The sequence below is a fragment of the Macrobrachium nipponense genome, chromosome 24, assembly GCF_015104395.2.
Source record: "Macrobrachium nipponense isolate FS-2020 chromosome 24, ASM1510439v2, whole genome shotgun sequence".
Classification (NCBI taxonomy): domain Eukaryota; kingdom Metazoa; phylum Arthropoda; class Malacostraca; order Decapoda; family Palaemonidae; genus Macrobrachium; species Macrobrachium nipponense.
This window is the reverse complement of record NC_061091.1, coordinates 32,901,736-32,926,922: the sequence shown is the minus strand read 5'-3', so window position 1 is coordinate 32,926,922 and position 25,187 is coordinate 32,901,736. Positions and strand designations below refer to the sequence as shown.

At 40.5% G+C, this 25,187-nt stretch overlaps 1 protein-coding gene across 1 annotated transcript; it reads right to left on the bottom strand.

Annotated features, from left to right (window-relative positions):
• Positions 1–21,585: 21,585 nt before the first annotated feature.
• LOC135203941 (keratin-associated protein 19-2-like) lies at positions 21,586–22,592 on the bottom strand. The gene is made up of 2 exons (XM_064233874.1): positions 22,453–22,592; positions 21,586–21,987 (listed from the first exon to the last, which is right to left on the bottom strand). Exons 1-2 carry the CDS (start codon positions 22,459–22,461, stop codon positions 21,745–21,747), a joined length of 252 nt encoding a protein of 83 aa, XP_064089944.1. The 5' UTR covers positions 22,462–22,592; the 3' UTR covers positions 21,586–21,744.
• Positions 22,593–25,187: the final 2,595 nt, after the last annotated feature.

Below are 25,187 nucleotides of genomic sequence, written 5' to 3'. Positions count from 1 at the left end.
GCAACACCGATCTGCAAAGGGAATAAAAGAATTAGTTTGCAAAAAGAAAGAAGATGATTTTCAAGTTGGGTTCACTGCATTGCAGATAAGGCTCCGCTGAAAGCGTGTAAAAAGAGTATAAAGTACACCAGAAGTACTTGAAAATCTATTTTGATCAAGTAGTTATACTTATGCATTTCTATGACTTTTTAAATACATACATATTCATTCCTATTAGGTAGTAAATATGTATCAATAGATGGTTTGTACTGGCTATGTTTAAGAGACGAATATACATTCCTGGAAACTTTTCAGGGAAGGTATAGTTCATACCCTTAGTAATATTTGCTTTCAATGTTTAAAAACATGGATATCCAATAAAAAAAATGCTAATTTAAATTGATATTTCGAATGTATTATTAGTATGCTTGAGATTGCTCTATTGAAATTGGTAAATTTCAACGACGGTCAAGTAGTAATCACAGATATAATAATCTATTGTAGTCTGTTTTCTTATAATGACAAATTTTCAGGTATAATCTCACCGTTTTCATGATGAATATGATGAGTTGTTTCGTTTGAGGATTCTGGTGCTCTTTCTGCAACTGCATTCAGAAGAAATCTCTTTCATGGAAAGCAAAGTTCAAAGTAAATATGATCAGTTGTATTTTAACGCATTTTTAATTATATGAAGAGGTCTTTCTTTCATAATTATTATTATCATTACAAGCACGCAACCTTGACGGTCACTATATAATGCTGGTGACAAACACGTTGCGTTACGATCGCGTCAGTGACGTAAAACCCAAGGGTAAGCAACTCCGCGAGAATTGGTATACGTTCAGAGTCAGTTTCAGGACACCCCCCGCCCCCGGCCCTGCCCACGACCCCCTGCCCATCCCGTGTTTAATACGCACCTCAACCCCGAACAGCCCTTGCTATTCTTATCGTCAGCTTTTAAAAGATGATTCGTTCGTTTCACATTTCCCATAACAAACCTTCATTTCAACCGTCTTCCTGCCTTAATTTACCTTGTTGGGTAATATTGTAATTTCATACGGATAGATAGACATACAAACAAACAGAGAATTTCATAGATCAGTTATTCTTTATTCCCTCCTCTCGCATTTTGGGATTTGATTAGTAGAGAGTTAGAAGACATATCATACACTAAAGGCAAATGAATCAAAAGATTCCCAAAATATTACCGATACAAAAAGCGAAAGTCCCCAAGGAAGTAGACGCTGAGCGTGTCTTCTTGCTCGGAATATCCTGACCTTCACATTCTTCAAGAATGAATCTCGCATCGGAACAGATTTGAGGAAATACGCTCTCTGGAAGGTCTGATAGTTTTTTTTTTTTTTTTTTTTTTTTCTATAATCAGTGACCAACTGACATTTCTATTTATCTAAGTTAACATACTATTTGTTAAATGGTTTTGCTAATATTCCGCCCAAACAGCCTCAAGTTATATTGTATGGAAATTAATTTGGTTAATGATATGAAGAAAAATAATACGGCTTATTTACCATCCAGGTGAAGGTTCTAAGTCGGAAAACGGGATTGTGGGTAGTGACGGGGCAAATGTATTAGTGTCATAGGGTCAACAAAGGAGCATTTTGGATAGGTCTTTATGCTCTGGATATTCAATTACGCAACTTTTTGGCAAGGAGACGTTTTCGCGTGTTTTTTACCTGACTTACTTCTATAGCAAGATGTTTTGGTGCAAGGAAATCGATGTTGTCGAAAGACACTTTTGTCTCATTGCCTTTCCTGCAAATGGTTGATTTCGGGTTTCTGAGCTGTTACACAAAGGTACATTAGACGCAATTGTCATTCACTCTATTGCCAAATCTGTTAACTATGACGTCATAGAAGCCAGAATTCCCAAGAAATTGTAACTAGAAAGAGATGAGTAACTCGCGATTATTCAGCCGTATTTTGATGTGTAAATAGACATTTGTGTAAGTTAATGCAAATTTAGGATTAAAATTCTAGTTGGGCCATTACCTCACAATATTAATGAAATACTATTTCGTAAAAGAACGAATGAAGAGAAGAACACCTTCTTATGCACTTGAAAATCCTCTTGCCCAAAATAATAACCTAGAACTGATGTAGTTGGTAAATGACTTCTAGATCATTCCATTCATGCATTAAAATCAGGTCTTAATTGGTTAGAAGACGATTCTTGATATAAACATAATTGTTATTTATTTTCTATTTGATATAGATCTAGATCAATCATCGGCGTAAAAACATACGTTAAACGTCCAAAAAGATCAGCGAGAGAGCGGAACCACCGCCCATACCAGTCAACCTGCACTAAAAACGAGGTTTGACGAAGGAAAACATTATTTTTGACCAAGGCAGACCTGGGTCACTCATGGAGGACTATTCACCACCACCTGTACAGGTTGGTGCGACTCTCGAAATAATTATCAAGAAGTCTAAATAGACCAAAAACGCCCCCCAAAGGGCTCTCTCACAGGCTAAAAGCATGTATATAGAGAGAAGTGACTTTGAATTTCAGGTCTGCCTAATCAAAAACAACCATTCCAATGTCAAACCTCCCCACTACAGGGAAGGAGAGCCGTTCCAAGAAAGAAGAAGAACAGCGCAATCCATCCATCAACTGTTTCCACCCATCGTTACCATGTTCACTATTGAGTTAATATAGTGGTTATCGAACTGTGTGAAATGTAAAAGGAAAGAAAATCATGAAGGGTGGGGTCTGAGTGACCCAGGTCTGCCTTGGTCAAAAATAATGTTTTCCTTCGTCAAACCTCGTTTTTTGACCGAAGGGCAGACCTGGGTCACTCATGGAGTATTTACCAAGAGTCATAAAAAAGGGAATTTTATGACAAGGGAAAGAAGGGAAGGGAAAAGAAAAAAAAAACAGCTTGATGGAAGAGGGATAACACCTGAAAAAATAGCTAATTGATGTATCCTGAGGTAATATCATTGGAAATTGCGAATTAATGAGAAATATTCAATATTACTATAATTAAATATAAGTATTCTGTATCTTGACTCTGTTAAGAATTGAATAAATTAAATGCATTAAACAAGTAGTTATTTACTCAAAAACCTTAAAAACCCAACCAAATCATAATCCACAAAAACTCAAAATTTAATAAAGGCAGACCTAAAATGATAGGTATCGGTACTAGAAAAAATGAGATAAAGTATACATATTATACTTAATAAGTAGAATACCAGGAATCCAGTTGACACCATGACATCAACCCCATTATGTTGTTAACACAGACATAAATTGTAATCTAAATATTTACTTATAATAGAAATATATATTTAGACAATATGAAATCGTACCTTATGTACAAATAGATAACAAATGACGTATGTAAAACAAATTAATTAAATTTATGAATAAATGCTTCCAGATTCAGAACCCAGCACGACAAAAGACGAGGAAATAATAGACATCTCCAAATAATGTTTTCTGAAAACGTTATAGAAGACCATCCAACAAGATCACAAATTCTTTTGCTATTCATACCTTTTAGGAAAGCAAAAGAAGTTGCGACTTTTCTCAAATCGTGAGTTCTGGGAAAGGAACCTGGATCAGCCCAACGAATAAATTGACGCATAAATAGTCTCAACTTATTAATTGATATGTCAGAAAGGTTTTCTGGGTGTACAAAAATTTGTTCAAAAATTTTGTATTGCAAGTCTAAACAAGGTACTTCTCCAACTTATGCACCGGACATAAAGGATGACGACCTCCTTAATCATCCTTAAGTCTAGTGATAAAAATCAGTTCACGTCTAGAATTAGGACGTTCATTCTTGGCGAAAAAAAAAAAAAAAAAAAAAAAAAAAAAAATCAAGAAATTCATATGAGCTCAGTCGTAAATGAGATTAGAAAAAATGTAATATATAAACTATCTTTAACACAAGGGTTCTCTTGGAACCTTGAAGACAATGCAAAGTTTAAAAACCTTATCTGAAGACAAAGAAATTTTGTACAAGGAATCATGGTTTGATTTTAAAAAAGGGCTTTCATAAATTCTGGAAATGGATGAACCGATACATCAATGTTGAAAGCAAGCTTAAGAGGATTAGATAATGCAGACTTATAAGTTGAAATTGTGGTAGGAGATAAATGTCTGTCATTTAAAAGATTTCTCAGAAATGCTAAAATAGTTTCCACTGAAATCTTACTAATATTATTAGATCTAATAAAATGACAAAAAGAGTTCCACACAGTCTGATATTCTCTATTGGTAGAAGTTCTTAAGGATTTAAATAAAATTCTTGCTGAATCACTAGCGTATAACTTGTTATGAATCTTAATCATAAACTCCAGCAAGCTAGTTGGAGGAGAATCTTTGAGGCACAAAAGCAACGATTCCTCCCAACTAGTTGCGAGAGTACTGGATTCAGGATTATGAGTCTTTCTTTTTGCCCTTGCTGGCAATAGAGGGAACCATGGCTGAGCAGTCCACAATGGGGCTATCAGCTTTGCTTTTCCCCTGAAGCTTCCAAATAACTGAGCACTGACTGAGGATCATCTTTGTTGGCAGAAAACAGGTAAATTACTTGCCACCTGTTCCAGTCCCATGTAAGGGCGTCGACCTCCACTGCTAGGAGGTCGATCACTGGAGAAACGAAGTGAGGTAACTGGGAATTCTCTCTCGTGGCAAAAGATCTAATTGGGGCATCTCCAACTGGGAGCAAACATAGTGGAAGGATGTCTCATCCAGAGACCACTCCGATGGTATTGGATGGCTTCTGGATAACGCATCTGAAATAACATTTCTCACCCCTGCCACGTGAAACGTTGTCATCGTTAGGTTTTTCCTCTGAAGAAACCTCAGAATAGAGAGGGTCCACTCACTAAGAGGCTTTGATTTCGCAGACCCCTTCCTGTTCAGACAGGCCACTGCTGTTGCGCCTGTCTGAGTGTAATCTGAAGTGGATCCCTGGCTGGAGATTCAGCTTCTTGATGGCAATATACACGACGGGTATCTCTAAAATATTTATATGGCAAGTTGAGAGAGGATGAGACCGTGCACCCTGAAACATCTGCCCTGCAGATGTGTGAATCCCCTAGCCTGTCTGGGAGGCATCTGTGTACACATCCAGACTGGGTGGAGGTGGACGGAAAGGAATCACTGCCGAGAAAATCTCTGGATGCATCCATCTTTCTAGAGCCTTCTTGATGAAAGGAGGGAATAGACATAACTGTCCCTTTGCTTTCTATTGGTCTTCGTGATTATTAAAAAGTGATTCAGGCCCTTTAAAATGGCTTTGCCCACAGGGTCGCCTATTGATGCAAATTGGAACCTCCCCAACATCTGCTCCACTTGCCGACAAGACACTGATGTTTGCTTCAAAAATAATGAAAGGGTCCGAGATAGAGACATGACCTTGTCTCTCAGCAGATACAGGGTACCAGAAGTGGTGTCCCAACCACCCACAGCCACTGAAAGTCTGTTCCGGAGTTAATTTTAATTTTTCATGTCGATAAGAAAAACCCCCAACTCAGACAGGGTCTGTAAAACAATCCTTGTTGCCTTTAAACAACCCACTCCCGAATTCACCCATATCAGCCAGTCGTCCAGGTATATCAATAACCTGGATACCTTTCCGCCCAAGTTCCCTCAGAATTGGACGGCAGATCTTCGTGAATACTCTCTGAGCGATGTTGAGTCCGAAAGGTAGAGCTTTGAAACGAAACTTCTTCCCTTCTAGACTGAATCCAAGGAACTTCCTGTAATATGGGTGTATTGGAAATTCAGAATATGCCTATAGGCGTCTTTCAAGTCGATGGAGGTGGCAAAAGCTCCTACTGGCAACAACAATCTTACGTCTTGCAAACAAGTTGTCATTCTGAAGGTCGGACATTGTATTGATTGTTGAGGGTTGACAGGTCAAGATGATCCGTCTTTTGTTGTATCTTTCTCGGGACTGAAAATAAGGGGCCCTGAAAGAGGAAGGAGGTCGTCTCCTCTATTGCCCCGGTTTTCATCATGCATGAAACAAATTCTTTGAGTTGTGGATTGAAGCCTGAAAGAATGAATGGAAGTGTGATGGAGGACTGCACCACTCCCACCTCAGCCCCTTTATGATTGCAAGACCCTGAATCTCTTGTATTGCAATATTGATGAAAGTATTGGAGTCTCCTGCCAACCCTCAAATTCTAAAAAGATGATTACCCCTCCCCTGGAAGACTGGTTACATCTAGGGATGCCTGGAGACATCATACCTCTGCCCCGAGGTTACATTTTCCACGACCTCTTGAGGTACCTCAGGGACATCTGTTAGAAGATGAAGAAGTGTACCTACTGATTCTGGTAGCAATTCCTTCTGAAGTTTTACCCAAGGTCTTTTTTTTATGGTGAGAAATGGCGCTTCGTAGCAGGATTCCTAAAACCAAGCATGGTCAGCATTGACTTGGCCTGATGAACAGCTTGGGTGACTATCCTCCCAGCGTCCTCATGAGAGAGGTTCTTTGAAAGTGGATCTGGACTGAGGAGCTTTAAAACCAGAGTATTTTTCATAAAACAGCCCGGAAGTGCGAGCTTCCTCAATTCATATTTCTTTCTAGCGAAGAGGTTGTAGGCTGTCTACCATGGCTGTAAGGGCATCTTCAACAAAGCATAGAGCTGAAGAGTTAGGATCCTCTTTATGGGTCTGTCTGGTTGGTACTTCCATTAGTTTCTCGTTGGACGAGTGGTTCGCACTAGGCTACCCATCCGGTGGTCCGAAGGTTGATTCTCGGCTCTGCCAACGCTAAATCAGAGAAATTTATTTTTGGTGATAGAAATTAATTTCAGGATATAATGAGGTTCGGATCCAACAATAAGTTGTAGGTCCCGTTGCTAGGTGACCAATTGGTTCCTAGCCACATAAAAATATCTTATCTTTCGGGACCAGCCCTAGGGGAACTGTTAATCAGCGCAGTATTCTGGTAAAACCGGGATATACTAACTTTAGTACTTCCGCTGCGATGGTCATGTTCAACGAGCTGAGGAAGTTCTGATGTGCACCCAGCTCGTCTTGAACAGCATTCTTAGGAGGCGGCTGCAATCTGTCAGAATTGAACAAGACGGCCGGTTTCCGTGAGAACAAAATTCTCCCCTCTCAAATGTCTTAATGTATTCCGCTAGATGTTATGGGAGAAATGGAGTCTTCTTCCCAGGTTTATCCCTACTCCGCGGGGTTGCCGTTTTCAATAAATCTCTTCCATCTACCTCTGTCCTATGTCATTTCCACCCGTACTAGAGTCGGGGACGAAATTCTTAGATGCACGACTACTGCCCTTTCCCCCTTCGAATCTGGAGGATGGAAGGGGCTGTCATTTCATTCTGAGATAGCAGCAGGATCGGGTGTAAGACGATCAAAAAGGGCCTCATAAGCCTGACGGACTGGGATGATGCCCATTGTTCTTGGAGGAGCCACGTCTCTTTGAACCTGTGCCTCCTGAGAGTTTCTAATTAATGAAATATTCTTCTGGATAGAGATGGCGTCAGACGAGGAATCATAGTTAGTTAGATTCTTAAAGGGATGTTCCTCTAGAGTAACAATCCTCTGTTGCGTATCCCTAATTGCTCCAAGGATAATCTCCAAGGTATCCTGAGAATTAGCCAGAGAGGGCAGCGCCCCTGAGGCGGAAGGGGCTAACTGGGACCAGGAGGGGACTGTGTAAGGGCGGCAGAGGCAATACATTCTTCTTGAGTCACTGCTGAAGAGATGGGGTCTTTGGACGAGCCACCCTTCATAGAACCGTGGGAAGAAGCTGCAGAGGATTGGATGTCGACTTCCCCTGAAAGTGTGTGAATCCACAAGATCTAGATTGGCGCTAGATGCCGAGTATGACGCAGGGCGGCAGACTTAAAAACTTATCATGTATAGGAGGTTCTTTAAAGGCCACAGGAGAAGGCTTAGAAATTACAGTTGTTGAGATTCCAGTATCGCATCAGGCAGGTTCCGAGATGCATCAACTTCAAGAACCACCTCACGGCAGAGAAGAAGCCCTTGACGAAGCCACTCCTGTGCAATTGCAGATAAAGACTCCTCTTCTTAGTCGTCCATTATCTGCTATAGAGGACACGCGTCAAAGGAAAGTCTTCAGGAATAGTTCAGGTAAACGAGACTAAACCTAAAAAATCAACATTTTGAGCAAAGACAAAGAAATTACCTACCCTGGATTGAGATCCAGCAGGAAGAGTCAAATCCAGGCGCAGTATGTGTCTTAAATTCTGATGAACATCATGAACAGTTTTTCCCCAAACTCATAAATTCAGTCAGTAAGCGCCTTAAAGGCAATGATGGCGTCTTCGGTTGGGCCAAATTACGGGCCTTGTCCCATAGTCCATCACAGTTGCCACAAATTGCTCCATGCACGAGTCGTGGGCTATGTCCTCTGTTGCGTGATTGCATTCACAGCAGGGCATTCTGGAAGAAGGATTTCCTATTGAGTTTATATCTTCAAAAAATCCTTTGCCGCCCAAGGGTGGCATCCAACTTTAGGGCGGCACACCTTAAGGCGGCGACGCAGCAACAAGCATTATTGCAATTATAGCCCCGCGGCCGCAACCGCAGCAAAAAGTAACTAGGGCAATCCTAGAGTTGCTATGGAAAGGGGAAGGGGGGCGGCAGGGTATATGTAATCAGGTATTCAATCCCTTCAAAGTCCTGCCGCTGCAATCGCGGCAACTGCAGCAAAATGCAATCAGTATAATCCTGCAGCTACTATGAAAAAAGGGAGCGGGGGCGGCAGGTAAGGCTGATAAATGGACTAAAGCAATATAAACTGTAGAAAGGGAATGAATAAAACACATAAAAGAAAAATATATACACACTAGGCGTCATTAACGCCAACGCGGCTGACATTAGCAATCTGAATGTCTGCCGCGTTGCTAAAAACCATTCATGAAATGGTATGCCACTCAAGTAAATACACCCTCAAATCAAAGGAAGCGGTCCTGTCACCTTCATCCACCTATCCTGAACAGATACCTGGTTCAGGATAGAAGAGGTACATCACCAACGCGGCAGACATGAGCAATCTGAATAAATCTGCCGGTGCTAAAAACCATCATGACATAGTATGCGGCTCAAGTAAAACACACCCTCAGCGAAGGAGGCGGCATGCGCCTTCTTCCACATCTCTGAACAGATACCTGGGTTTCAGGATAGAAGAGGTATCGCCAACGCGGCAGACATTAGCAATCTGAATGTCTGCCGCGTTGCTAAAAACAATTCATGAAATAGTATGCCGACAAGTAAGTACAACCTTCAACTCGAAGGAAGCGGTCCTGCCGCCTTCATCCACCTATCCTGAACAGAGACCTGGTTCAGGATAGATCAGGTATCGCCAACGCGGCAGACATTAGCAATCTGAATGTCTGCCGCGTTACTAAAAACAATTCATGAAATAGTATGCCGCTCAAGTAAGTACACCTTCAACTCGAAGAAGCGGTCTGCCGCCTTCATCCACCTATCCTGAACAGAGACCTGGATAGAAGAGGAATCGCCAACGCGGCAGACGTTAGCAATCTGAATGTCTGCCGCGTTGCTAAAAACCAATCATGAAAATGGTATGCCACTCAAATAAATACCCCCCTCAATTAAAGGAAGCGGTCCTGCCGCCTTCTTCCACCTATCCTGAACAGATACCTGGTTCAGGATAGAAGAGGTATATCGTACTGCACCCTCCGTGAGACAGCGCTGCCGCGAAGGACGAGATAACTCACGGGGATTCTCCTACTCACCATCAAAAGGCTGATAGGGGGAGAACCAACGGTACCCCCCCAAACACCCCTGGCCGAAGACCGAGAGGGGAGGGCTACCAGCTGGGGAGCACACCTCAAGGAAGGGGAGGGCGGGGATAAAAAACAAAAAAACATCCCGCAAGCAAAGATATTTACAAACACATATATCAAAACTGACCCTAGGTCAGTCTAGAAAAGGTAAAACATGAATAAAAAACACACAACAAATAATATAAAAGCTAGGTTAGCTTATTTTAGAACATAGGAATATAAGCGAACCCCCTAGTTCATTATGGCTGACAACAAATATGGCCGTCGCTTTGGTCAGGATGAGTACACAGTCTTGACAAGCCAATTAACAACGAAATACGTATGCATTAGGCCAAAGGAAAACACCAAAATGAACTAAGGGCTTAAAAGGGAATGATTAATGATAAAAAACTCACATTAGGATGAGGATAATAATCCCAAAATACGGAAATAAATGAGAGTCACACAAAAGGTAAACACCTGTCAAGGCGAAATAGGTGAACATGGTAACGATGGGTGGAAACAGTTGATGGATGGATTGCGCTGTTCTTCTTCTTTCTTGGAACGGCTCTCCTTCCCTGTAGTGGGGAGGTTTGACATTGGAATGGTTGTTTTTGATTAGGCAGACCTGAAATTCAAAGTCACTTCTCTCTATATACATGCTTTTAGCCTGTGAGAGAGCCCTTTGGGCGTTTTTGGTCTATTTAGACTTCTTGATAATTATTTCGAGAGTCGCACCAACCTGTACAGGTGGTGAATAGTCCTCCATGAGTGACCCAGGTCTGCCCTTCGGTCAAAAAAGTTCTATACAGCTTCTAGTCCGCCTTCAAATCAGCCTGGAAGCAGGTTACTTACATAAATGAATTATGAAACATAAATTGTCTCCGGTGACATTTATACATTAGATTTTCGGGGTAGAAAATTCATAAACTCTTACAGGAGAAAACACAGACAGTGTATCATCAACTCTCCAGCTATGACATTTTCTAACATCCTTTTCAGGATCTTTTGGTCTGCATTTTGCGGACTTCTTTGACGTGAAGATCGTGGCCGTTTCGTACTCCCGGTATCTTACTGCAGAAGGATTCATTATGTGTGATTAAGTCATGACTTAGTTCATTCCTGCTTTCTGTGTTATGATAACCATTGGAAATCTCATTTCACTGCGATGGTGACCAGGAACTGCAATGAAATCAGACATCTTTTGATGAATACCTTGAAGTTGATAATTGGTAGATATCTGAGCACTCATAATGACCTTCAAGCAAAGCCCTTGGTTTATGGCCTTCTGCCCACGCTTTATTTCATGGGTAATTTTATATATATATATATATGTGTGTGTGTGTGTGTGTGTGTGTGTGTGTGTGCGCGTGTGTGTGTGTGTGTATAATGTATGAACGGAAATTCAAGAAAGGAGATTAAACAGGGCTAAAACTTGGTCTGAAATTGAATTATTAATTTAATTATCTTATTTTAATTTTGTCATTGATCTCCAAAAAATAAAAATATCATATAGTTTCCGTTTCTTAAATTTCTTCGTCCTTATTCCTTCTTTTCTAATTTTAGAACGCTGAATAAGAGAAAGTTGCAAAGATTAACATAATATCAATGCAAATGGAATATTCCCAGATCAAAGCGCACAATTTCCCGAGGTGCCCAGCGTGACTTCTTATCTGGAATATCCTGACTTGCACATTTTTTAAGAATGAATCTCGTAGCGGAAAGGCTTTGAGGAAATATGGTCACAGCAAATGCTGATGCGTTTGATTCAGTAGTTAATGACCAATTAAAATCTATTAGTTTTTTCCACTTTCTGATTTAACTAGATCGTTAACTTTAGAATTAAGTTTATAATATTTATATAAAATATAAAAAGAAATGGACGTGGGCAGGACATATGATGAGAATGTTATATAATAGATGGACAAAAGGAATAACAGAATGGGTCACTAGAGATTGCAAACGAAGCAGGGGATGGAAGAGGAGACGATGGATGGACTGGCATAGAAAGACCATAAACAGAAGGGAGTGGAAGGACATGTCTGAGCCCTTTGTCCTGCAGTGGACTAGCAACGGCTGATGATGATGATGTTGATGATACTTATAATTGTCCTGTAAAATATTCAGTCTGAACAGCTACACGTTAGACCAAATGGAAGTAAATTCGGTTTCCAATATAAAAAAGATAATATGGATTATTTCGTAAACCTTACCCGGTATTTATCAGTCCATCTCGGTGAGTGTTGTGGCTAGTTCTAGGGTAAGCCTTTGAAAACCACTGTCAGCATTAAAGGTCAAAGCACCTGAGGTCTGCATCACTGACATTTTAATGTATCTTCAATGGTCTTAGATTCAACATAGAACATTTTTGTGAGGTCTTTACAGCGTGTTTGTTTAAGCTTGCAGTTCTTTGGCGTCTAAACTTCTTCGGGCATTTTACCAGCCTTATTTTTATCGAAACGTATTTAGGTGCACGTAAATCTTATTCCGCATAAAGGAACTTTGTTCTTATTGACTTAACTGCAAATAATACATTTTAGGCTAATTTTTTGAATTATTATATTATAAAGCCAATTTGCCTCAGGAAATTTTAACCAAAAAAAGCCAAGAGGCATTCGCGTGATTATCCCGTCATATTTCAAAGATCTGTAAATATAAATCAGTGGAAATTTATACAAAATAAGGAGTAAAGTTTTTGGTAGGTCAATTGTCGCAAAACAAAACAAAATGCTCGTAAAATACCGTTTTAAAAAAGAAAGAATTCAGAGGAAGGCGTCTCTAGTGCTCTTGAAAATCCTTTGGAAATCCAGCAAGACCAAACTTGCAACTAAATTAGGTGGTGATACCTTTCAGTAATTCCAACCATTTATTTACGGATACATAAACTGAGATATTAGATATTGTTTTTAGTAAAAGGAGATTATTTTTTTAATCGTTTTGTTTGATACATACGCACACACACACACGCACACACACACACACATATATATATATATATATATATATATATATATATATATATATATATATATATATATATATATATATATATATGTATGGTATATATACACATATATATACATATATATATACATACATATATATATATATATATATATATATATATATATATATATATATATATATATATATACATATATATATATGTTCTTACTATATATATTAATAATTTCTTGGTGTAAATGCAGATATTCGGATGTCTGAAAAGACTTAGGCGTCAGATGGCTCTAACTTTGAAAGAAGGTCTTTTATGTTATGAAGTGTGAGGAGTGAGGGAAAAAAAAATTCGGACACACCTTCATTAAATCTGTACAAAACATTCAAGACAACCTCCAGTTCCCCTTTGAACCATCTTGGGAGCAGGTATCCTTACAGATAAATCATGACCATTCACCACTCTCCAGTTGTGATCAAGTGTTATGTCACATACGAGCGGAAGTAAAAGTCCTCCCAACTCTTGCAGGAAAGGATGACAGACAACGAACCCTCCATTCTCCTGTTAGATAGTCTATCACCAGTGTAACAGGTCATGACCTGATTCATTGCTGCTCTTATCTATTGTTGTACGATGTCTGTTGAAAACTAGATGCCAGTGGACCACATTTATCTCTTGTAATGATGCCCATGAACCACAAAGGATTCAGCCTCTTTCGACAAATGCCCACATGCTGGATTATTGGTGTCTATCTGGAGATATACTATGACCTTCACACAAAGAACATCATTTATGGCCTCGACTTTGCTTCTACTTCATTATTGAAATTAAACTCTGTGAAAATTATCATATGCCTTCCGAGATGATTAAAATGAAAAGCAGACAAGTCACAAAATCTAATTAAAAAATCTATAGAGAACCAACAATCATTCAGAGTACTGTTGAAAAGGGTCACTAAAAAAAATTATTATATATATATATATATATATATATATATATATATATATATATATATACATACATACATATATATATATATATATATATATATATATATATATATATATATATATATATATATATTTACGTATATAGGGCCTTGTGAGAGACTAGATACGTAAACGGAAGTAAATTAGGGATTTCAAGAGGGAATTGCTTGAACTTACCGTAAACTTTCTATAGAGGGAAGGTCGCCAGAAAACTCAGCTCGTTACTTTAAAACTATTTATTTACAGAAAGGCCCGTGCTGGCCTGGAGAAAAGTTAAATGATATTGGCCCCCACGTTGGGGCTTATAGTCTCATTCAATTCAAGCTGATTTTCATTCACTTGGGTTAATGCACACACTTGCGGCAGAGAGACGGCACGTGACTCATGGAATCTGGAAAAAAATCCCAGATTAAACGAGATAAAAGGAAAAATGACTTCTTGCTTTGATTAAGGCTGATTAATTCTCTAACATTGGGGAAGGTAAACTCGAATGGTTCACTGAGGTATGCACGAAAACTTGGTCTTTAACAAGTCACAAAGGGGAGCACGTGGCCCGATGAGGACAAAGGGCTTCTGATGTAGAAGGGGAAAAAACGAGAATTGAAAATGAATTAGCAAGCGTCGTATGGTAGTAAAAGGTGCTGGGTTGAAGTTTACACTTTCAGACGTACCTTTATGCAATATTCTGTGTATCCTTGTAGAAGAATGCGGCCTGACCTCTGTTCAGGTCTGGGGTTCGTGTCCACCAGCACGACGTGGGTTAGGCCTAATTTGGGAGGCTGGCAATTTGACCTCTGCCCGAGATCACGTCTCGCAGCCGACTGAGGGCGATACTCCTTGCTTTCGAATCGCGGGGCTTCCAAAAACCGCCTCGAGCATTGCCTGAAAGGTGGTAAACACAACGCCAGCAAATTGGGAAGGAAAATAGGTCTTATTGTAGAAGTCCCTAAAATCCATCTCGAAGCCTAGCTACTCTTGTGACCTGCCTCTCTTACCCTAAGCTTCCGTCAGACCGGAAATATCAGTCCTATGACATACCCACTCTCCCAACAACAGTAGCTTCAGGAGACAGCATGGCTGCTACTTTTATATTAAATATAATAAAACACTGCTGGGAAGGCGAGGCGCTATATACGTAGCAGCTCCCCCTGTTAAGAAGGCATTCACTCCCTTTCGGGCGTGAAGGTCTTGGCTTAAATAAGTTGATCGCCTCGACAACCCAGTTCTCTACTCTAACTTGAAGTTTTTTGAGCAGCGATACGGCTGACTACAATGGCCTACCTAACTTGTAGGCAAAGATGCTAAGTGTACTAACTTAATATAGTGATGTAGTCTAGCCTAATAAATAACTACAGTTTGTCTTGTGACGACAGTCTACTCTACCCCTAGATAAGGTTACTTTGAAATCCTACTTGCTACTAACCTAATGCCCTGGTACTAAATCATTAGCCTAACCTACTCAATACAGTTAAATGAAGACGCAATCATTCCAGAGTGTGGTACGCACAGCAGTAGTTCAGCGACGGAACTGTTAAAATACATAATGAGGTAATGATGCGTGGGGATGATGAGTGGTTAATTTACCAGGAGGGAAATGCAATGAGGTAATTATATTTAAGTGAGGGTTAGTATTCCAAAATGGCTAGGGGTTAGAGGGTTAGTGCTACTGACAGATCAGGCTGGCTACCTTCTCTGGGTAGGTGCCAGGATCATTCTGCAAATGAATGCGACACTGTACCTCGGGCACAGGTGTCAAGAGAGCATGTGGCTCTTTTGTTAGTATGTTAATGACGTCCCTTCTTCTTCTTCTTATTCCTCCAGGACCTGGCTATACCAGTCCTTGGAGTAGACGGAGGCACCGACTCTGGGGAAAGGCCAGAAACGCCGGCAGGAGCAGAGGCAGTGGTAGCCTGAGGGATTGCGGGAGAACACCCTACTTCGGTATCTGCAGCAACCGTCGTAGAGGTGGAACCTACTGCAGGGGAGGCCCTCACTCCGGCTGCTGCGGCAACCGTCGTGAGGGGAAAACTCCAGGCTGACTCCTGGTCGGGCAGTTCCTGGTTTTCCAGAGGAGGTACAAAGGTAAGGTCTGCCGGAGGTTCATCCTCGGGCGACAGAGGTAAGGCTGAAGAGAAGGAACTAGTGATTGGCCATGGGCTGTGGTAAGCTCCATGCCTGTTGGAGGATCTCCTGTAAGGAGGATCCTTGATAAGGTTAGGCGCCGGCGCTAGCTCGGGGCCAGGCGCAGAGGTCAGTTCGGTGGTGGCTCTACGTCCAGGCTGGACGGAGCTTGGCACTGCTCAGTGCTGCCAAGTGGCACTGGCAGAGAGTTGAGGTCGACTGGACCTGTGACGGGTACCGGAGGTGCAATACCTCTCAGCGTGCCCTTGGAAATGGGAAAACAGAGGCTCCTGTCTCTTGTTGAAGGCTAGGCCTTGTGGAAAATGGACAGTGTCCGCTGCTGGTAGTTTGCTAGGGACCTGGCCAATTAGTAGAGTGCCCTATTACGTTACAGGTTTGCAACGGAACTGCGAATGGTCAATCTCCCTCCTTGTAACGGGGGAGACTGTTGGTGGACATACTTCCTAGAGGAAGTAGAATTTTGATGACTCCTTGCCTTGGAGTGATTTGTTGTGGGTTAGGACCCTAGGCTTTTTGGAATGCGAGGGAGACTTCATGTCTTGCCCTAGGAGGAGGTCGTAACCTCCTGGGATGTAGCTTGCAACTGCAAGAGTACAAACTCTGGAGAAGTGAGGTCTAGTGACCCTCAATTGGACGGTCGGAAGGATCAGTTTAATGTGATTGATACCTTCAATGGTGATCAATCGACGTCTATCAACATTAGCCCCTCGGGGAATTCTGTCTTCCCGTATCGGGAGATTTGAGCGCCAGAGTCGTCGTAGGCTCTGACGTGGCTTGGCTGATAATGGCTTTGGAGGGGTGCGACGGTTATAGGGCCCTTAGCTGGGGGTCCTAGAGAAGAAGGATTGGGTGACGCCATTGCATGGCCGGAATATTGTGGTTCGCGCACCCTCCGTAATTTGCAGACATGTGACCCTTGCGGCCACAGTCTCGGCAGAACTTGTTCCAGAACCCTCTTCCGTGGCACTGGATGATAAGGCCGAGATGGCCCCACAGGTTGCGAATCTGCGGAGTCACCAAGGCTGGCAGTGTGCTCTGGCACAGGTGAAGAGTCCTCTCTGGCGAGATGTGACGTGGGGAGGTTAGGGAACCTCCGTTGAATCACCCTCGGAAGCAATTTCGGGGTTAACTGGTGGGCTTACCTCTTCCAAAAGGGAGGAGGTAGGCGGTAAAAAGGTAAAAGGCTGGCAGGATGCGGCAGGAATTTCTATCTTCCAGGCACTGGAATCAGGACCAGGCGGCACAAATAGAAAGGATGTCAGGCTGACCAGAGACGGCGGGACTAAGAGAGACAGGGGGTGCAGGGCTGGAAGCTGGCAGAGTGGCTTGAGCTAGGATACTCTCCTTACGGCCTTCTCCCGCTTGATGTCGAGTTCCTTCTCCTTGAGAGCGAGCTTCATGGCTTTTCGCTCCGCTTTCTTTCCCTTCCTTCCTTTCTGCTTTCTGCTTTCTTTTCTCTCTGCGTCTCTGGCTTTTTTCTCTGGTTTTCCCTTTCTTCTTCCTTTTCCTTGCAGGCGCGCGGCAGCCTGCTGCGCCTTTATCCACTGGTCTAGGGCTGGTCCAGTGTAACCGGCCTCCTTGCCCAGAGTTATGAGGGCTCCGAGCTTCTCTAGCTCTCTGGCAAAGAAGTCGCGGGAAGCAGGGGAAGAAACATTTCCCTTAGGCTGCAGGAGAGGCTCGGATGAAAATGATAATAATGACCAGGAAGGGTAAATGGATGGAATGGGAGGTGCCTACCTGTGAAAGTAGCACTCACTTGGAAATGTGTTCTGCGACGTGGTAATGAAAGTGAAAGGCTGGGTGCTCGGTGGCACTTTGTGACTGGCACCTTCTGATGAGGTGAAAAAATCAAATGCGTGTGCGGCGCACGTCACACTTACGGGCGTTCCCAACTTGGGAGACGTTGGAATGGGCTACCTGTAGGTCCAATACAGGTGCACGGCACTTATGAGGAGGCGTTCCTTGGTTCAGTGTGATCCAAAATGGTGGATACTATAATGAATGAGCGTTCCGTAGGACGGACACGCAGGTATAGGGCTACCTGTACGTCTGTACAGGTGCGCGGCACTTATGAGGAGGCGTTCCTGGGCAGCACTAGTAGTGCTTGGTATTGCGGCACTTTGGTGGGGAGGCGTTCCCTTAGGAGTGTTCCGAAGGATCATGACCCTTGTACACGGACACACTAATTACTTGGGCGTTCCGTAAGGACGGACACGCAGGTTTAATGGCGAACCTGTACGGCCTGTACAGTGCAATGGCATTTATGGAGGCGTTTCCTTGGATTGCACTGGGATCGTGCTGGTGTGTCCCGGACACCCTACATGCAGTATACTTAATATACTTGAACGTGAAATGGCACTGCTCATGGCAGAGGGTAATAGTGGAGGAGAGAAAGTAAAAGGTGGGAGTACTTCAGCAGCCAGTCGATGGGACAGTGTCAAGAATTAGTGGCAACTGTAAAATGGTAAGACACCTGACGTGCACTGGTGTGGCCAGTCCTAAACTGGTAACGACTTCCCTGTCTGGAAGTAATGAATTGGCGTGGCAACACGTGGCGAATTGTGCTTGCGGTATACGCAAGTCTTTCGTGATAAAGAAAATGAAAAGACCACTCGGGCAACGACACGTAATGGAAATTGAAAATGCTCAGTCCCTCGCTGAAGTACTCGGTAAATGAAATAAATAAATGTTTGCAAACTGCAATGGACACATGCGCGTAGTATCACGCTGTGTCAAAATGAAAGACACAAGAGACTAAAAATAAGGTTAAATTCGGCATGCTATAATTAATGGTAAGATGTAGTACTCTTGGCTTCGTGAATAATGGATTCTGGTTTTCTCTCTCTCTCTCTCTCTCTCTCTCGGAGAGGGTGAAAAATGATATATGAATGAACTCCCTTATATTTGAATTGAACTACTAATGTTCGTTTAATATGACGCAACTTGCGTTAAATTATCTACTTACGTTAACGTTTTTTGTGAAAGAATTGCTTTTGATAACGTTTTATGAAAAATGATAACGCGCTTGCGGTGAACGATGTTTACGTTAATGTTAGCGGCTTGCGCTTATGAAATGATTTGCGTTTCAATATGAATTTTACAAAGACGCGTTTTACGTTAACAATTCTTGTGATTTACTCTACTTGAGATTTACGTTAACTTTATGTAAGATTGCTAGGTCCCCGTGAACAGTGAAATGACGGTAAGGATTTTAAAACGATGTTAGCAAACAATTGTAAATGAGGTTACGTTAAGTGAAATGAAATTTTCGCTCAGCGCGCGAGTGAGCGATGCGAGGTGAAACATGTGAGCGCACAGCATGTCGTTCAAAACAGCTGATTCTCTGTAAATGCGAGGCGATTTACAACACGAACGTTTAGTTTCTTATTCAAGGCGAATTACGTTAATTTCTCTGGCAGGACGATAGATACTAGTACAGACATTGAGATTTATTTACGTTAAAACTTCGTGGACTTACGTTACTTTGCTTAAATTGTTTAGAGACTGTTGAAAGAGGAAACAAACATGGCTGCCGCTGTGAATGAGCGAAGGTGGTTGAGACCGCGCAGGCGCGAGAGAGCGCGAAGCTGAATTAGCCGAGAGGTAAGCGGTTACCAACACTTGGAATGAAACTAAGTTAAAAATGAATACCCTAACATATCACAGACAAAAGAATTGTACACTTCTTTTGCCGTAACTATTAGTAAAACACTCCTAACTAGCTAGGCTTTCTCATACAGCAATAAACCCTGGCAAAGCACTTCCTAGTTTGATCTGGGCCTTTCTGGCATCTATCTGCACGTGTTCGCCTGAGAGCTCCTACGAGGACAGCACAAAGTAACAGAAAATTTCGCGGGGCAAATTGTTTGCTCGCCGCTAAAATAAAGCTCTGGCGCATTCGCCGTTACAATAATAAGATTTTCTACCTACGCTCTTTTGACCATTCAACAATAAAAAATACTTAACGTACCTTAAGCTAACATTGGTTATAGAATAATCATATTAATGAATGGAATACCTTACCGTGAGTCAGTGTGTCTTCTTCCCTGCAAGTGTGCTTGATTTACGCTTTGTAAAATAATTTACAGTTTACGTTTTACAACGGATAACGCGATTTACAAGCTTTTTTTAAGCAAGCTAGGTTCAATCCAGGCAAGATTCGCCAATTTTACGTATATAGGGCCTTGTGAGAGACTAGATACGTAAACGGAAGTAAATTAGGGATTTCAAGAGGGAATTGCTTGAACTTACCGTAAACTTTCTTTAGAGGGAAGTCGCCAGAAAACTCAGCTCGTTACTTTAAAAAAACTATTATTTACAGAAAGGCCCGTGCTGGCCTGGAGAAAAGTTAAATGATATGGGCCCCCACGTTGGGCTTATAGTCTCATTCAATTCAAGCTGATTTTCATTCACTTGGGTTAATGCACACACTTGCGGCAGAGAGACGGCAGTGACTCATGGAATCTGGAAAAAAATCCAGAATTAAACAGATAAAAGGAAAAATGACTTCTTGCTTTGATTAAGGCTGATTAATTCTCTAACATTGGGGAAGGTAAACTCGAATGGTTCACTGAGGTATGCATGAAAAACTTGGTCTTTAACAAGTCACAAAGGGGAGCACGTGGCCCGATGAGGACAAAGGGCTTCTGATGTAGAAGGGGAAAAACGAGAATTGAAAATGAATTTAGCAAGAGTCGTATGGTAGTCAAAAGGTGCTGGGTTGAAGTTTACACTTTCAGACGTACCTTTATGCAATATTCTGCTGGGTATCCTTGTAGAAGAATGCGGCCTGACCTCTGTTCAGGTCTGGGGTTCGTGTCCACCAGCACGACGTGGGTAGGCCTAATTTTGGGAGGCTGGCAATTTGACCTCTGCCCGAGATCACGTCTCGCAGCCGACTGAGGGCGATACTCCTTGCTTTCGAATCGCGGGGCTTCCCAAAAACCGCCTCGAGCATTGCCTGAAAGGTGGTAAACACAACGCCAGCAAAGTTGGGAAGGAAAATAGGTCTTATTGTAGAAGTCCCTAAAATCCATCTCGAAGCCTAGCTACTCTTGTGACCTGCCTCTACCCTAAGCTTCCGTCAGACCGGAAATATCAGTCCTATGACATACCCACTCTCCCAACAACAGTAGCTTCAGGAGACAGCATGGCTGCTACTTTTATATGATAACTAAAACACTGCTGGGAAGGCGAGGCTTCTATTATACGTAGCAATATATATACATATATATATATATATATATATATATATATATATATATATATATATATATATATATATATATATATATATAGTTTTCCAAATGACTCAACACAAAGAACATCATTTATGGCCTCGACTTTGCTTCTACTTCATTATTGAAATTAAAACTCTGTGAAAATTATCATAGCCTTCCGAGATGATAAAATGAAAAACAGACAAGTCACAAATCTAAATTAAAATCTATAGAGAACCAACAATCATTCAGAGTACTGTTGAAAAGGGTCACTAAAAAAAAAAATTATTATATATATATATATATATATATATATATATATATATATAATATATAAACATACATACATATATATAGATATATATATATATATATATATATATACATATATATCATATATATATATATATAGATATATATATATATAGTTCTTTCCAAATGACCCAACATCTCAGATCAAAACAGGTTTTTTTGTTTTTTTTTTTTCTTACATCAGCGGATTAGGAATTCTCAATAACAAGACTGTTTGAAAAAACAGTAAAATTTATTGTATAAAAGAATAGATTTCACATTATCTTTAGAAACTATTCAATATTTAACATTTCTTTGGGTTTCATGAAGGTCACTGATGCAATGACTTCAATTATTTTCATGGCAGTTGTTCATCTACAGAGAAGCTCTCTATTAACCGTGGAAACCTCCAAATCCTCCAAGGCCACCAAAGCCTCCGAAGCCTCCGAAGCCTCCGAAGCCACCGCCGTATCCGCCGTAGCCAAAGCCGTATCCGTGGGGTCTGTAGCCGTAACCGCCGAAGCCATAGGGACTACCTCCAAAGAAGTGGCGTCGGCTAGGTTCGGGTGCTGGCAGGGCTCCAGTGACCTCCATCAGGGCAAAAAGGGCCACCAACGCCAACAGGGCAACGCTGATCTGCGAAAGGAATAAAATTAATTAATTTACAAAACCTTCGGGTGATTCTCAAGTTGGACTGACTGGATCAAGGACCAGACTCAGTTGAGAGTTTGTATGAAACAGTATAACTTACAACTAAAGTACTTAGAAACCAAATCTAATATATTAGGTATATATTGTACGTTACTATTAATTTTTAAATGGATAGATGATTTGTAATATCTCATAGAATCATTTATATATTTGAGGAAATTTTTCATGGAAAGCATAATACCCTCAATAAAGTTTGCTTTTAGTCGATAAAAACATGGATTGTCATAAAAAATGCTAATACAACTTAATGTTTCGAAGGCCTTATCAGTTTGCATGATAATACTCTAATGAAATTCGTACATTTCAATGACATCAAAATAATAAACACAAAACCAATAATTTGTAGAAGTCTCTTATTTTTTGTAAATCAATGTCCAGGTATAAGCTTACCGTCTTCATGGTGAATAGATGATATGTTGTTTCTTCTGAGGATTCAAGAAAACTCTTAAACGTCTTCCTCTGCGACCTTCTATTTATACGAAACTTCTTTCTCAGTCAAGAGTTGCCAACGATCCTATTCTGGAACTGGATGAAGAAGAAACCTCTCTCAGGGAGAGAGAGTAAAACTTTAAAGGGGCAGATGTTGTGTTTCGATGCATTTCTTTCATTGCCTCAAAGTCTTTTTCTGTAATGGCTATTATAATTAATACTCCATACTCTTTTCTATCATTACAATAAGTTGGGGGAATACTCTTTGCTTAATCAATGCGTCATTGGGCAAAACCCGATGATAACCCGTCGAGCAGGGTATGACAAACGGTAATGGTCCCTCCCACCAATACACACACACACACACACACACACAATCACACACACATACACACAGTTTTTTAATCCCATCATTATTACTCCGTTTCTTTCGTACCGTATGAATGCGCAACACATCTTTTAACCGGGATCATATATATAAAATATATATATATATATATATATATATATATATATATATATATATATATATATATATATATATATATATATATATATGTATTTATATATATATATATATATGTGTGTGTGTGTGTGTGTGTATGTGTATATATAGATATATATATATATATTATATATATATATATATCTATATATATTATATATATATATATTTATTATATATATATTATATATATATATATATATATATATAAATCTTGACCGGTTTTATCTTTAGTATTTCTGCGGTTTTTTATTCTACACATCTTGTTTATATATACGAGCGAGCAAGTACTTTTGCCCTCATCCCATGTCAAATAGCTTCCTTGAAATTTAAATATTTATATATATTAAATTTTTTTTTAAATAAATGGAGTGAGATTATACATTCCTTGGCTGCTTAAAATGAATACTTTGACTGTCATGAACAAAAATTGCAGTTTACCTGCACATATCTTCAACCATTTTTAAGCTGTTAAAGGGTTACACAGATTCCCTGAATCCCAATAGGCCATTAGTTTGTGAAATAGTTCACCTATTGCAGTTGTGGGCTCTTCTGATCCCCCAAGTGTTCCAAGCGAGGGGAAAATCCTTCTCTGCTCTCTGCTGACATCTCCTGGCTTTCACGTGTATCCATTTTATTTCATTTTCCCTCTCATTTCTTTCTGTATCACCATATCCTATACCTTGTTCCCCCTACAGACTGAGTTCCCTTTGGAGACCTCTTGGGTTAAGGTCTATGGACTTCTTTGCAGCTTAACCTCTCTCTCTCTGCCTCTCTCTCTGTCTCTCTCTCCCTTTCTCTCTTCATATATATATATATATATAATATATATATATATATATATATATATAATATAATATTATATAATTTATGTATATATATACCATATATATATATATGTATATATATACATATATATTTATATATGTATATATATAATATATATATATATATATATATATATATATATATATAATATTTATCATTTCACCGCGAAAATTTATATATACAAACATTAGGCTACAAATGTCGTTGGCATCCACCTCGCTCTGCTTCGGGAATGGTCAGGACGTCAACTAGAAGTCGTCGATTGGTATTATCGGATGTTCGAGTCTCACAGGAAGCTAATTATTTATCAATTATAATTCCTCTTTGGTGATATTCTAGAAGTAGACTGAGTTGGATATCAAACGACATTTGTTACTAAATGCTTATATATATATATATATATATATATATAATATATATATATATATATATATATATATATATATATATATATATATATGCATATATATATACACATATGTGTGTATATGTATTATTCTGACATGCTCATTCACTCCTAGAAAATGTAGTTAACACTGACAAATTTGGCCTTGAATGGAGGACGAGATATCAGAACAAAAGAAAGAAAAACTACCAGGGCAGAAGGCCGATATTACTAAGGAAAGGGGAATTTACATAAAAGCTGGACTTTAATTTTAAATGCACTGTATTTACATTAATTTACATAGGTCCAGGAGACTAATTAGGGGGTCGATTGGTCGATCCACCGGAAACACGTGGCTGGGGCAACCAGAAATTTGGGCAAACGGATTGGAAATGCCAGGCTTGCTCCAAGGGTTTCCAATTTCTACCACAATCAGGCACGGTGTTTGTTTGCAAAGAGATAGGACATTGGCATAAAGTGGGGGGCACTCAAGGGCAAACGTTACACACTACTTTCTTTCAATCAAAAGTTTACAGGCCACTCAGGGGGGGAATGAAATGATTGGGAATTTACACAAAGAGAACTATTTCATTGCTTGAATTCACTAGGGGATGTTCACTAGTATCACAAGGAGAGTAATCACAGAATTGAACCAAGATGGAGGGAATGAGAAACTAAACAAAGGAGGGGGGCAGCCGCCTTGGAAAAATGGAAATGAAATACAGACAAAGGTAAAACAATTCCCTGGCTGAACTGGAAATTACTCTCACAGTACCTGAAAGTCCTGGGCTTGAAATGTAGTCTTCTCCTTGATGTTTCTGTGCACTATGGACATTTGAAAATACTTGGGACTTCCCCAGAAACAGGGGGGGAGCAGAAAGGGGTGAGGTGTGGTTTGCAGGGCACTCCCAGCTCCAAGGGGGCTCTGAGGACGAACCGCTAGCTGGCTTCTGATCCTTTTAAAATCTTCTCCTGGTA